The following is a 13,801-nucleotide window of genomic DNA, read 5'->3' as shown; positions in this document are numbered from 1 at the left end:
CCTTTCTTGCTGGAAAAAATTAGAGGGAAAAAAATAAAACAAGTTGCAACAGGGAAAAAATTAATCTTGTGCAGAATATACCCCCCTGAAAGACGTTAAAAAGTGATTTTCATGGTTGTGCCAATAAACAAACATGCAAATTTAAGATTTACATCTTCGAGAAATGAATGGTATAGATGGAGTATTGACTGGGATAAGATGAGAGGTCAATGGAATTTTGGAAATCAAATAAATCTTTTTCTCTCTATGTCCAAAAAGTGCAATATTTAAAATACTATGACTTGAAACAAAAGAACTTGTTTTATGTTTTGTGAGAAAGAAAAATAAATGATGTGAATTTTTAATTTAGGTCTAAAACGCTGTCGCTGCAGCTGCTACTTAGCGTGGTACAGAATGCTGGCCCCGTCTTTCAATGCAACGAGATGTTTATATCAGCTGTTAAACAGTATCTCTGTGTTACTTTGTCCAAGAACGCTGTGTCCAATGTCAACGAGGAATGAAAATGTTTATTTTTGGTGGAATAGTCATATGATTTTTAACTTTGCTTTTGACTTTTTATTTTATTTTGGTAGGAGTGTAATATTTGGATGCCATATCTATGCATGGGTAAACTTTTATCTGAAAGTGGATTGGTAATTTTTTATGAAGAATTCTAATCTTGGTTCATATAATAAGGCAAAACTCACTCACCTCGCATTATAATAAGCTTGACTTCTGAAACAGGTACATTTGATTATCCTTCATGATACATATTCTTAGGCTTTTCAATAGACTTGCAAATGACATCAACATCCTTGTTATTAGTATAATCTTCATAATCTTTGACTTAATTAATTACTGGTTCCTATCCATATCTTGATTACTCTATGGTTTGACTTTGTACATAGGTTTACTTGATTGATTGATTGGTATATGTTGGCTTTGTTGGACTCTTCAGTATTCCTAAACAAAGACATTATTACTGATCAGCGTCTCCCTTCTTTTGAAGTTGTGCTGGAGACTGTTGCAGTCTTTGTAACATTGGTTCCAAGTTATAAACTCTATTGGGTTGAACTGTCTCTGTTGTCAAGTCGAGATTCAAGGATGGATTCATAAATGATGTATTTAGATCAATAGTTTGAAATATATTATCAGGATCATCAATCATACTATTGTCAGAATAGTCCCAGTCAAGGGAAGAAGTGTCAGAATGATCTGTTGCTGTAGAATCATCTAATAAATCATGCTGAGTGGAGGAATGCCTTGGCTGTTGTTTGACCTGTTTAGAATTTGAATTTGGTGACACTGATAGACTATTAGGTTCTGTCATAGCGCCATCTGTTTGTGGAAGAGAGTTCCTATTAAAAATAGCTGAAATTCTGGATTTAGCTGCCACACTGCTTGATCTGGTTGATGATCTGTTATTTGAAGTTTGTTCTATAACCAGCTTTTCTAAAGAGTTTGCTTTCCTAAGATTATTGGAGGCTTTAATTCTTTGTCTTTGCATTCTTTTTTCCAATGTATCATAAAGTGGAGGTTTAACCTGTTCAATATTTTGTGGCCTAATAAGAGCTTGATAAGTACTGTTTTCATTATTATTTTTACCATTTGTAGGAGTGACAATATCATCATCATCTTCTTCATTGGTATCAATTGACCTTATGGGGTTCCAATCGTTGATTTTTTTTACTTGTTTCATTTGGGATTGAACCGGAGGTTTGAAAGATAAATCTTTTGGTACAAAAACTCTGTCAATTGAGGTTAAATATTGTTTCTGCCTAATGTTGGGTTGATTTGAGTGAGGATGAATAATCTTTTGGAGTTGAATTTTTTCATCTAGGCGATTGGCTACCAAAAAAACGTCATTTGCCTTATGCTTTTCTTGTTTTTTGTGTACTACAACAATATCACCAGGTAAAGGATTATTTCCTGTATCTTTTTTTATTTTGCTATTATGATGCTCATTCTGCTTATTTCTTTCTGTTATTTGATCATCCCTTATTTTTGCATAATCTAAATTTAAATTCTGACCTGTATTTTGGTCTCTGTTGAAGTGGATTTCCATTGCTGATATCTGGCCTTTTCTTCTTAACCTTGAATTTAGAGAATTAACAGCAATTTGAAGAGTTGTGTTAGAAATTGGTCTTCCATCTGGCTCTATTCTTTTTAACTCTTGTTCTAACTCAAAACATGCTTTATCAATAACAGCGTTGGCGTTTTTATTGAAAACGTCTGTGTTGACAACAAGTATTTTTAGTTTTGTGAGGTCAGGGTCTTTATTTTGCAGAAGAGGGACAAATCCTGTAGCATTATCAACAATGACTTGACAGTTTCCAAGAAGCTTTAGTGGAATAACTGTTTCAATAATTGCTTTTTTAAGCTCTTGGTGTGTTTCATTTTTTATAATTCTTGCCGCAGATAAAGATGAAAAGTGATCTCTTATTGTAAAAATGCATTGTCCTTGCCTTTTGATGACGTCCGCATGAAAATGTGTACCTGGGGAAGATGTTTCTGTTTTTGTGTGATGAACTGTTGTATCCGGGAGCTTCCTCTGGCTTGCACAAAAAAAACATTCTTCATACAACTTATCTAATGCAGCCGAGAGTCCTACAGAGTAAAAGCTTTTATCAAATTGAGCTTTAAGCTGGGATTTTGTGGGATGATTTAAATTATTATGGGTTTGCCAGAGAAGAGCTGGTAGGTGAGTTTGTGGGACGACAATTAAATCAACTTGTACTGATGAATATTTATTTAATTTAGAAGGTACAATAAGTAAGTCGTTTTTGTCAATTTTGGCAATTGAACACTATCTTCTAATTTCAGAGTTAATTTTTCCCGACAATTTATTAGGTGTTTTACCTGTACGTAGTAAGTATTTAGCTTCTTTACACGCTTTTTGTCCATCTTGAATTTTACTCCATGCTTTTCTGTTATCCATAATTTCTTCAGGATTGATGCTATTAATTGCTGTTGGTAGAAGGACAGAATCGGCGGTTTCTTTGACAAAATTACAGATAGAACAATGAGCGGCTGTACATTGTGCTGGATGGCGGCTCTGGTAATCACTGCAAGCATTTTGGTTAGCTTTTCCACTTGCTAACTGAACAATTATCGGGATTCTATTTACATTATTGATGATCGATTGCATTCTGGGGCTGCTTGAATATTGACCTTTTTTTATCTTCTTGATTGCATCGTGGACAGGTTTTGAATCCGGGGATATAATAACTGGATTTTTAGCTTCTTTTAGCAAGTCATATTCTGAGTTTATGGCGTTGGCAAATGCTAAAGCTTCCAATTCACAAGCATTCCATTTTGCAAGATTTTGATCCAGTTTGGTACTGTGGAAGGCTACTGGTAATTTTTTGTTACCTTTAATTGCATATACCACGTGGCCTAGTCCTGGTGGATTTTTGGCAGCATCAACTTCTATCAAAAGAGTGTCTTGTGGATGTGGTAGATATAATGTCTGGAGATCATCTACAGCTTCAATGGCTTTTTTAAAATGTTCTGATAGCTCTCTGTTCCATTGAAATTCTTCTTTTGACTCTTTGTCAGCTACTTCTAAATCAAAAGGGTTAAGTAGCAATGTAAGATTTTTTGATGCTGGTAACAGTGTTTTATAAAGTCCTAACCAACTTCTCAGGTCCTTAATAGTTTTAATATCCTCAGATTTTGTATTTTTAATTTCAAATACTCTATGTGGGGATGGTGATAGGAATCCTCCCTGCTTCCATTTCCAGCCTAATACATCTATAGATTTTAAAAATACCTTTGTTTTTGCGGCTGAAATCTTGATGTTGGCGGCTTGTAGTTTCTGGAGTACTTGTCTGTAGTTGTCAGCTGCTTCCCTCGGGGGTTGGTGCACCTATATATAAATCATCAGCAATTCGCGCAAGCTTACCTTCTTTCATTTCAGCCCCCAGTACTTTATAAAGCATTTCATCCAACTCCTCTGATTGTCCAATTAGTCCTTGCCCTGACCTTTTTAAAAATCTTAATCCTCCGAATGGTGTTGTTATTCCTAACCATTCATAGTCCTCAGAACTCATATGATTTTGAAAAAATCCACTATGGAGGTCCATTGAAATAATATAGTTCCATTTACCCAGCTGTGCAAATATGTCCCTAGGTTTAGTTACTGAGGTTGGCATGTTTTTTAAATAATCATTTATTTTAGAGAAATTTACTACCAGTCTGATGTCATCAGTTTTTAATTCTGATTTGGGCTTGTTTTTCGCTTTTTGTTTTCTGACAAGGAAACTAGGGGAGCAATATTGAATAATTGTATTACTTTCTTGAGGTATGCCCAAAACGCCTTTTCTAGTTAGATCATCACATACTTCTTGAAGTAAAACTTTAGTGTCATGATCATAATTGATTGATTGAACTTTAGAAGCTGAAGGTCTAGTTTGGTTAGCCCAGTTTAATTTAACAATATGTTTTCCAAACTTATGATTGTAACCCATTGACAAATCATCATTGAAGACCTCTTTAAAAGTAGCGTGAATATCATGAACATACCTGATAGTGTCTTCATCAATATCTTCATTGTTGATTTCAATAGCATCTGTGTTGTTTACAATTCTTGATTCCTCATTGACTTGTTAGATACTAGTTTTGGTAATTTCTGGAATTTCATTATTTACTGTTCTAAGTTGAACTCTTGCAGAATTTTTTACTTGTATTGGTTCTTTGCTGTCATTTTGAATTTGAATGAAACCATTTTTCACTTCACAAATTTGAGGAATAGGCCATTTGATTTGTTTGTTTTGAAAAAAAGGTTGAATGGCTAATTTTGTGTTCTCTGGGTGCGGGACTTGAATGTTGATTTCTTGTCCTGGTAAAATAACATTTAAATGATTATTTTGTAAAATCATATTATTGGGCAATGTTGGTAGAATTAAAGACTTACTGGTTTCGGACACTGTGTATTTTTTATGCACAGTTATTGTTTTAGCATTAAAGTCTTGAATTACTGCATTTTCTTTAATGAAATTATTGCCGGCCACAAAGTTGCAATGTAAATCTTTACATACAATAGCATGAAATCGTACAGACCAACTATTTCGAAAAAAAGTCTCGTCAATCTCGCCAATAGCAGGCATTTTAGTTTTTCCGTCGGCCAAAGCAGAAAGTTGCGAGTTTGGTTTAATTTTAAATCCATGTGAAATTACTGCTGATAATTTTGCTCCACTGTCCATGTCTAGGTTGACATCTTTATTGTTTTTGTCCTGGACAGTTAGGACCTGGGTTGATATTGGTTGGATGAAATTACAGGTCGGGCTCTGACTGAAATTATGGACATTTACATTTTTGTCAACAATATTGTCAATTTGTCGGTCAATGCTATTGCTAATTTTTACCTGCTGTTCTTGTAGATTTTCAGCAGTGTCTTCATAGCCATATTCTCGAGCAATTTCATTATCATCTTCTTGAAGGTTGATTCCATTGATTTGTTGAGATAGTCTGGAGGTGAGCATCTGTTTATCTTTTTGTGATAATGAAGGACAAGCTGATTCTCCTAGATAATGGCTTGTGAAGATGTGACGAGGTAAACCTTGCAGTTGGCATACTCTACAGTATGGTGGTGGTTGGCCGCTGGCTGTGGTTGTGGGTCTGAATCTCTGTTGTTGGTTGAATTGTCGTCTTTGTTGGCCTCTGAATTGTTGGCGGGAATTTCTGTTAGGGTTTATATAGTTGCATTGTATTTCCTCGTTGTTGCTGTAGGCTGCTGCCGCCGCCACCTGTGGGGCCTCTATTTCTGCAATATATTGTTTGGCTTTACTCAATATTTCTTGCTTGAAATCCATGAGCCTTTTTTGTTGGCCCATTTTGTGTGCATAGTTTTCTCTCACGTACGCTGGAAGCTTTGGGTGGAGGAGAGAAAGTACATTAAGTAGAATTAAATCTTCATGTGATGGAGAGAGTTTTTCATCTTCTTCTAGTGTCTCGTTTTTCCAATCTATTCTTTCATCTTTTTTTGCCAAATTTCCTATAATCATGGATCTGTATTGGTTGTAAAAACCTATGCAGCTTGTTTGTCCAGTTATGTCCCATTGTAGATCTAAGATGTTGAAGAAATGTATGCCTTGTTGCATAATATTGTGATCTTCTTGTATTTTTGCGTAGATCCATTGTAATGAAGTACTATGTCGAACAATGGGATTGTAGTGATCTTGATGGACGTATTTTGCTACAATACAAATGAATTGTCTCAATTCTCTGCGGATGTCATCTAACATAGCAGCTGTGTCTGGTGATTTTGCCACAATAATTCTTTTTTCATTTTGTTCAGCTGCAATCCATTTGTCATATTTTCCACCCGGTAGAAATTTTCTGAATTTTTCTTCAATCTCCAAGTATACTTCTAATTCCTGGCACCAAATTTGGAATTGTACGTCGGTGATCCCTTCTGCAGGCAGAGTGTTTGGCGGGTAGATTTTTATAGATGACATTGTTGATGTCAAATGCCTTTATTTTAATTATATCATGGGGAGAAAATTAAAATGGAGGAAATCTAAAAAATTGCATTTTTTTTTTAAAAATTAAAATAATATAAATTAATAAAATCACTTTAAAAGTTTTAAAATTATTTTCACTGGATAATAATTTTTTTTTTTTTTAAATCACTACTTTAAAATCACTGAGAGTCAAGCTAAAATTGTGTCTAAACGTCCAAAAAGGAAAAAAATTTCCAACAAGGAAAGAGGAGAAATCTCCACGGGAGCGGGGCTACGGGTCTGGAGCTGTGAGTTCGCCTGGCTGCCACCACATATAATAAGGCAAAACTCCCTCACCTCGCATTATAATAAGCTTGACTTCTGAAACAGGTACATTTGATTATCCTCCATGATACATATTCTTAGGCTTTTCAATAGACTTGCAAATGACATCAACATCCTTGTTATTAGTATAATCTTCATAATCTTTGACTTAATTAATTACTGGTTCCTATCCATATCTTGATTACTCTATGGTTTGACTTTGTACATAGGTTTACTTGATTGATTGATTGGTATATGATGGCTTTGTTGGACTCTTCAGTATTCCTAAACAAAGACATTATTACTGATCAGCGGTTTTTCTTTAGTAGCCTTTCTCAAAATCTCACCATATGATCTAATTCACTTGTCTCTATAGCATGAAGAACTTCAGATTAACAACCACCCACTATCCCATTTATTTCCAATTAAAAATATGTTTTTAGGCCCTGCTGGGTTATCCTTACCTTATCTAACCTAAACTTTAAGTATGGGGTATACAAATTGCGCTATTTTCTGAGCAGATTGTAGTTCATATGCAATACAAGGGTAATTGCCAATTTTTTAAAGGTCTCCGTACGCTTTTATTAATTCTGTTCTGAGCATTGAAAGAAATGCATGTCTCCTTGATTTAATTAAGAACAATGTCAACAGAAACGTAAATAAACATTTTATGCTTGTGGTGCGCAGGTGTTTGAGCTAAGCCTGGACATATTCCAACACTTGTTGAAAAAATTCAAGACCCATCTCAAGTCTCAGATTGAGATATTTTTCAAGGAAATATTCCTCAACATCCTGGAGACCTCTAGCTCCAGTTTCCAGCACAAATGGTTGGTTATTCAGGTATAAATTTCTGTTTCATCAAGAACAATTATATCCAAAAATGGAGAAAACTAAGTAGTTTGATTCGTCGTATTTTCAGAACAGCTTTTCTCCTTTTCTTGTCCCTGCGGGGCATTCAATAACATTTTTAGCCTAAAATAATCTATCAAACGCAACTGTGAAAATACATTTTTTTGTCTCACTTAACCCAGATTAAGTTTTCCATTTTAGGGAAGCTTCAAATTGGTCCAGGAATGGTTTTAGGCTGTTTTTTTCCTTTTAAAAGTCTTAGGGGTTAGTTTTAAGCTATTTTTCTGTTCCCTTCCGTATAAGCTTTAATACAGAGAAACTAGATGCTTAAAAAAACTGGTATTACTAACCGTCGCCAGCTCCTGCTAAATCATTGTAAAACGTGAAGATAATCATATATCTTTAATATCTAGGCGTTGACGCGTATCTGCGACGACTCGCAGTCCGTAGTGGACATATACGTGAACTACGACTGTGACCTTGCCGCGGCAAACATATTTGAACGGCTGATCAATAATCTGTCTAAGCTGGGACAGGGAAGAGGCGCTTTGGAGCTAGGGGCGACACAACTGCAGGTAGTTACTTAATAATTGGTATTCAAAAGCGGATATTAGTACCTACTGAAATTATTCTGAAAGTATAATACCTAACCTTTTTAACTAGCTACCAAACGCAGAATTTTACTTGAAGAATTGTGAGGGGATTTACCCATAGGTACTTTTGACTGTAGTTTACTGTATGTAAAGCATCCACTAGTTGCAGGGAAGCTGATAGTTTTCCCAGAATATCAAACATTGTATCTATTGTTGCTTGCTATTGAGAAGCATACGACATCTAGAAAAGAGTTGTATAGTTATTGTTGTTATTTCTTGTATTATGCTTTAGGATTGTGAAATGTGAAATAAAAGAAAAAAGTTTAAATAACGAACAAACAGATGTAATATTAAGTTTTAATATTTAAATGTTTTCTAGGAGAAGTCAATGAGAATGAAAGGATTGGAGTGCCTAGTGGCTATACTCAAGTGTATGGTGGAGTGGACCAAGGCACGTTATTAAATTGGGCAACAAGATAAAATACCTATAAATACCTCATAACTATTCCCTTCATATTCCTGACAAATCTGTACGTGAATCTACGTTGTATTGTTTCTTAAAAGGATATCAATAAAAACATCAAGCTAGAATTTATATTAAAAGAGAAGTTTGCAATATAGTGCAATATTAATATAGAATTTGCTAAGAGAATGTATTATTTATGCCAAAAGGACTACTTAGCTGTAGATCAGTTGCGCCTCCTAGCAATGACAAAATTGGCCAATTTATGCATGTAACTAAGGACTTATACATCTGTCCAAATACACAAAGCAACCTGGCTTCAGATCATAAACAACTGGAACATAAACAGGTAGAATTTTTATTATCTTTATTTTTAGTATAAATTAGCTATCCTATTATATACCTAGAGGAGTTAAGGTTTTGTGTCTGAAGCTTAAGATCTCACCTGAACTGATTTGGTTCTCTATTTTAGGCAAGCTTCAATAAATCCTATGGGGGTTTCAGGCTATTTCATTTCTAGGTTTAAGTCTTTGGATCGTTTTAAGCTACTTAATTTTCTAGCCCCTTTACACACAGAGCCCCTAGATGCTATTAGCGCAGTGTTGTAAAGTTTCATTCGTCAAATTAAAAATACAGTAAATGTTGTGTTTTCTTCTAAATTAGCTACCTATAGAAAAAAATTATTAGCAGTGATTAACCGGCAATACCTTCCAAAATTTGAAAACTATTGCTTATTTTATTCATAAACTGTCTATTATAATTTGTATTCAAATAATTGCAGGATGGAATGGGAGGTAGATTAATTTAAGCATTTTTTCTTTTTAGTCTGATAAACTAAAGTCAAGCGGAAGCACCAGTGACTTCAGCCATGCGGTTTTAGGTACCTAATAATTCATTTTTTTTTACATGAAACCGATCTTTCTTTGTTTGTTCGAATCCCGGTCCTATCAGCGTCATAACTATAGATGAGAAAAGTATTTCAAACGTAACAAGAATGCATCGATTAATATAAAAAGCAACTCTTTACACTGCTTTGCTCAGTAAGGCTTCTATACATAGATTGTACAATCAAACGGTTGGTTGTTTGTAATATGTTGCATTCTGTCTATAATGCAAGATCTTTACTATATAAAAGTCCAAGTTTTATTATATACACAGACTATCGATAGGTAAAATATTCCATATGGGACAGTCGATCAGTAAAGTAGCTTGATGTTTGTATGACAGTAAGATCTCATGAACAGGAAGATTATGACTTGTCTTGGATAAATAAAGAAATATATTATTCCAAAAAATCTACTCAAGTAAAATTGTAAAAATCCACGAAATTAATAAACATTCATTTTTAGGTCCAAACAAGGAGAACGTAGAACAAATTCAGAATTTAAAACAACAGAAAGAAATTCTAGAACATGGAATCAATTTGTTTAATCAGAAACCAAGGAAATTATGCAATGTATCTAAGAGCTCTGAAACTGCATTTGCTGGCACTCACACTGTTAATTTGACTAGACATTGCTAACCTACAATGATAGAACCATGGACGATAAATATAATATTGCTCTCTTTCTCCCTCCCAATGCATTTTGTGTTATCTTTTTTTTCATTTGTAAACTTGTCATAGGGGAGACACAACTGTTTTATGAGCCAAAGCATTTCCTATAATTGTACATAAGAATAAGTTATAGATGCCATTTTATTTACTGTGAATTAAATTTAGTACCTACTTAACTACAACTAAAACAAGGCAATAATGCATGATTTGGAAACAGGAAAGGGTTGGATTTTCTGCAAAAGCATGGATTGGTTGGTACAACACCTAAAGACATCGCGGATTTTCTTAACAAGGAAGATACGAGGTAGGTAGTTTTGTTTATAATAACGCAGCTACTCTTTATTATAACTTTTCACGCTTGCAGAAGAGATTCTTTTTAAATAACGCATAATTCACCAAATTTGTTTACAAGATTTGTTTTTAGTTTAACTAGTTATTTATTTGCTGTCGAGTTTTTGAAGATATACCTATTCACTTAAATTATTTATTTTTACCTACTGTATAGAACCTAACTTTATTCTTATTATCTTGTTGTGTTGCAAAATTTATGATTGTCCTTGTTCTCTTAAGGTTGGACCGAACTGTGATTGGTGATTTCTTGGGTGATCAGGACCAGTTGAACAAGGATGTCATGTATGCATATGTGGACATGTTGGATTTTACTAACAAAGAAATTGTGTCTTCTCTTAGGTAAGTAATCAAAAAAAGCAAATGTATTTATCATTATATTAGAAGAAATATTGCAATAATTTTCATTATTTATGCTAGGTATGGTTTGCTTACTGTGTCAGGCTTTTCAGTAAAAGTATGTAAAGTGTCATCACTTTGATCAAAAGTCTTTTAAACAGTGCAACAAGTTGCTATGCAAAGTTCAGACTTATGGGCTAAAGTTGTGCAATGAAGTGACTGGTCGTCTTATAAGATATTCTTTTTGTTCTAGGTTGAAAAAGATGCTTAAAATAACAAACAAAATCTTCCAAGAAAAACCCAACTCCTTGTAATTTAATTTTCTTGGAGGGAGCCTGACCCTAATATAATCTTTTTATGTTTTTTTTCTGGAGGGATACTGACCTTATCATAATCTGTTCAGGTACTTTCTGGAGGGATTCCGACTACCTGGCGAGGCCCAGAAGGTTGACAGGCTCATGGAGAAGTTTGCCTCCAGATATTGTGAATGCAATCCTAACAAAGTAAGTAAGGTTCTTTTACACCAATAGATATTATTATATCACCCACCTGAAAAATATATTATTACTTAGATGTTGCACCAAAATACGATTTGGAATGGAAAAGTTAAGAGAAAACCGCAAAAGTTAGACTGTTTCTCCTGGGTTTTTTCCCTATCTTTTTTTTCCTGAAGGCTTCCTTCATTCTCATCTTTATTTTTAAAAGATTGCTAGGCAACTTTTATTTTATTTTATTTGGAATTCTTTTTTTCTTCGTGTATTTTTTTCTCTCTTCAGATGCTTATAGACAAAAGTGTAGGAAAAAATTATATATTTTTAGGGTCTGTTTGCAAATGCAGATACTGCTTACGTGTTGGCCTTCTCTATAATTATGCTCACCACCGATCTACATTCACCCCAGGTAAGTGGCGTAGCTATTCCTTAACTACTGGGTAAGTCAGACCGGACATTATAATAACTTCATCTTACTATATATAATACGAGGGAGGGGCCGGGGAGGATGCGACCCTCCACTTACAATTCAGTTTTAAAAAGAAAAAGTATTTTTGGAGTGATTTCTCTTTAGGGGTGGAGATATCCTTTACCTTAATGGAAAGTTAAAACATTCTGGGAACTTGAAGAAGCTTAACTCTAGGGGAGAGCCATTTTAAACAAGTGGTTAGACACACAGACATCATGTTACTTTAATATAATGGTAACATATCCTAGGTGAAAAATAAGATGAGTAAGGAGGCCTTCATAATGAACAATCGTGGTATCAATGATTCTGAAGATCTGCCTCAAGAATTCCTATCCGCCATCTATGATGAAATTAAAGAGTCAGGTCAGTTTCTTATAAGAGTACGTTTACACTTTCATTTCAGACAACCAACCCTTTGATTGCACGACCAATGAATGGATGTACTAAGATCTGTAAATGTTAACTAGTTCTGTCCCCATTTTTAGTACTTAGTACTTAGTGGAAGTGGAAACATCAAAATTTTAAATATTTATTTTTTTATAATATTGGTATTCCTTAAAATGCTAGTATATTGGTTTCACTTACGTTAAAATAACTTTTTGTATAAAATACTGACAAAAGAGTCATTAAATACTCACGGTTTATTTATTCATAAAATTTGTTATTCTTAAAATGTTTGCTATTCCCAGACTATTTTATTGTTTTTAAGTGTAATTAAATTTTATTTTAGAAATAAAGATGAAAGGTGGTGGAAAAGACAGCAAGACACAAAATATGAATCAGGTATTACATTTTTTTAACAAGAACATTTATATCTCTAAATAAATAGTGCAGCAATAATAAACCAAAAATATTGTACTGAAAATCAAGGATATTAAGGGATAAAACATTGACGATGAATAGATGTTAAATTAACACTCCAAATGATGGTACGTAAAATCATGCAGTAGAGTAAAATTATTATTTGAAATGCATTAACTGATATAGTTAATACACAATCAGTTTAAGGGTTGCATGGATGTTAGTGTACAGTGTACACGCACAGACAAACATCCAGTTACTTTAGAATAATTGTAGAATTTCTATCTAAAAATTCTTAATTTGTAGGGTAAATCCTTGGATCAGAAGAAGAAACAAATCCTGTGGAACATGGAGTTGGAAAGCATCAGCCAGACGGCCAAGGCCCTCATGGAGTCGGCCAGCCACGTCAAGCAGAACTTTACAACGGCCACGGATGAGATCTATGTGAAGCATATGTTTAAGATTGCCTGGACACCCTTGCTGGCGGCCTTTAGTGTTGGCCTTCAGGTAGTTTTCAATTTTTGTTTCCTAAATGAATAATATTTTTCTTGTACTGTTTAAACCCTTTTTCTTTAGTTTGTATTTTTTAAACCCATTTACTTTAGTTTGTATTTTTTAAACCCATTTACTTTAGTTTGTATTTTTTAAACCCATTTACTTTAGTTTGTATTTTTTAAACCCATTTACTTTAGTTTGTACTTTTTAAACCCATTTACTTTAGTTTGTACTTTTTAAACCCATTTACTTTAGTTTGTACTTTTTAAACCCATTTACTTTAGTTTGTACTTTTTAAACCCATTTACTTTAGTTTGTACTTTTTAAACCCATTTAGTTTAGTTTGTACTTTTTAAACCCATTTAGTTTAGTTTGTACTTTTTAAACCCATTTAGTTTAGTTTGTACTTTTTAAACCCATTTAGTTTAGTTTGTACTTTTTAAACCCATTTAGTTTATTCTTTACTTTATAAACCCATTTAGTTTATTTTAGGCTCAGATTTTGAATATATTATAAATACATGGCATCCCCTGCCCCCTAATTACTTCAGCTATTGCCTTTCATAGTTTATAATTTAACCACCACCCCTCCCCTACGGATTCAAACTTTTCTTTGCTAATTTTTGTTTAACTTCTCAATAAACAAAAACTAT

The 13,801-nt window shown here is 33.8% G+C and overlaps 2 protein-coding genes across 2 annotated transcripts in view; one reads left to right on the top strand and one right to left on the bottom strand.

Annotated features, from left to right (window-relative positions):
* The window catches only part of Sec71 (ADP ribosylation factor guanine nucleotide exchange factor Sec71), a 50,248-nt gene that overhangs the window by 14,961 nt on the left and 21,486 nt on the right, over nucleotides 1–13,801 (top strand). Inside the window, exons 12-25 of the mRNA XM_080178429.1 lie at nucleotides 350–495; nucleotides 7,435–7,586; nucleotides 8,009–8,170; nucleotides 8,568–8,639; nucleotides 8,932–9,000; nucleotides 9,477–9,531; nucleotides 10,001–10,098; nucleotides 10,428–10,510; nucleotides 10,777–10,896; nucleotides 11,297–11,396; nucleotides 11,713–11,793; nucleotides 12,102–12,216; nucleotides 12,584–12,636; nucleotides 12,961–13,161. Coding sequence (XP_080034555.1) covers nucleotides 350–495; nucleotides 7,435–7,586; nucleotides 8,009–8,170; nucleotides 8,568–8,639; nucleotides 8,932–9,000; nucleotides 9,477–9,531; nucleotides 10,001–10,098; nucleotides 10,428–10,510; nucleotides 10,777–10,896; nucleotides 11,297–11,396; nucleotides 11,713–11,793; nucleotides 12,102–12,216; nucleotides 12,584–12,636; nucleotides 12,961–13,161 — 1,507 coding nt within the window. The remainder of the gene's footprint in view (nucleotides 1–349; nucleotides 496–7,434; nucleotides 7,587–8,008; nucleotides 8,171–8,567; nucleotides 8,640–8,931; nucleotides 9,001–9,476; nucleotides 9,532–10,000; nucleotides 10,099–10,427; nucleotides 10,511–10,776; nucleotides 10,897–11,296; nucleotides 11,397–11,712; nucleotides 11,794–12,101; nucleotides 12,217–12,583; nucleotides 12,637–12,960; nucleotides 13,162–13,801) is intronic.
* LOC145334113 (uncharacterized) lies at nucleotides 1,916–3,902 on the bottom strand. Its single transcript, XM_080179403.1, has 4 exons — nucleotides 3,752–3,902; nucleotides 2,839–3,543; nucleotides 2,476–2,586; nucleotides 1,916–2,072 (listed from the first exon to the last, which is right to left on the bottom strand). Exons 2-4 carry the CDS (start codon nucleotides 3,125–3,127, stop codon nucleotides 2,068–2,070), a joined length of 405 nt encoding a protein of 134 aa, XP_080035529.1. The 5' UTR covers nucleotides 3,128–3,543; nucleotides 3,752–3,902; the 3' UTR covers nucleotides 1,916–2,067.

The sequence above is a fragment of the Acartia tonsa genome, chromosome 12 (genome assembly GCF_053477335.1).
Source record: "Acartia tonsa isolate MP-2025a chromosome 12, ASM5347733v1, whole genome shotgun sequence".
Classification (NCBI taxonomy): Eukaryota; Metazoa; Arthropoda; class Copepoda; order Calanoida; family Acartiidae; genus Acartia; species Acartia tonsa.
This window is presented reverse-complemented; position numbering and strand designations above follow the sequence as displayed.

Coding starts and splice junctions, on each gene's coding strand:
- LOC145334113 (XM_080179403.1), bottom strand. CDS start 3,127: ATGCAATCGATCATCAATAATGTAAATAGAATCCCGATAATTGTTCAG. Junction 2,587..2,838: donor TAAATACTTACTACGTACAG/GTAAAACACCTA, acceptor TTTACTCTGTAG/GACTCTCGGCTGCATTAGAT.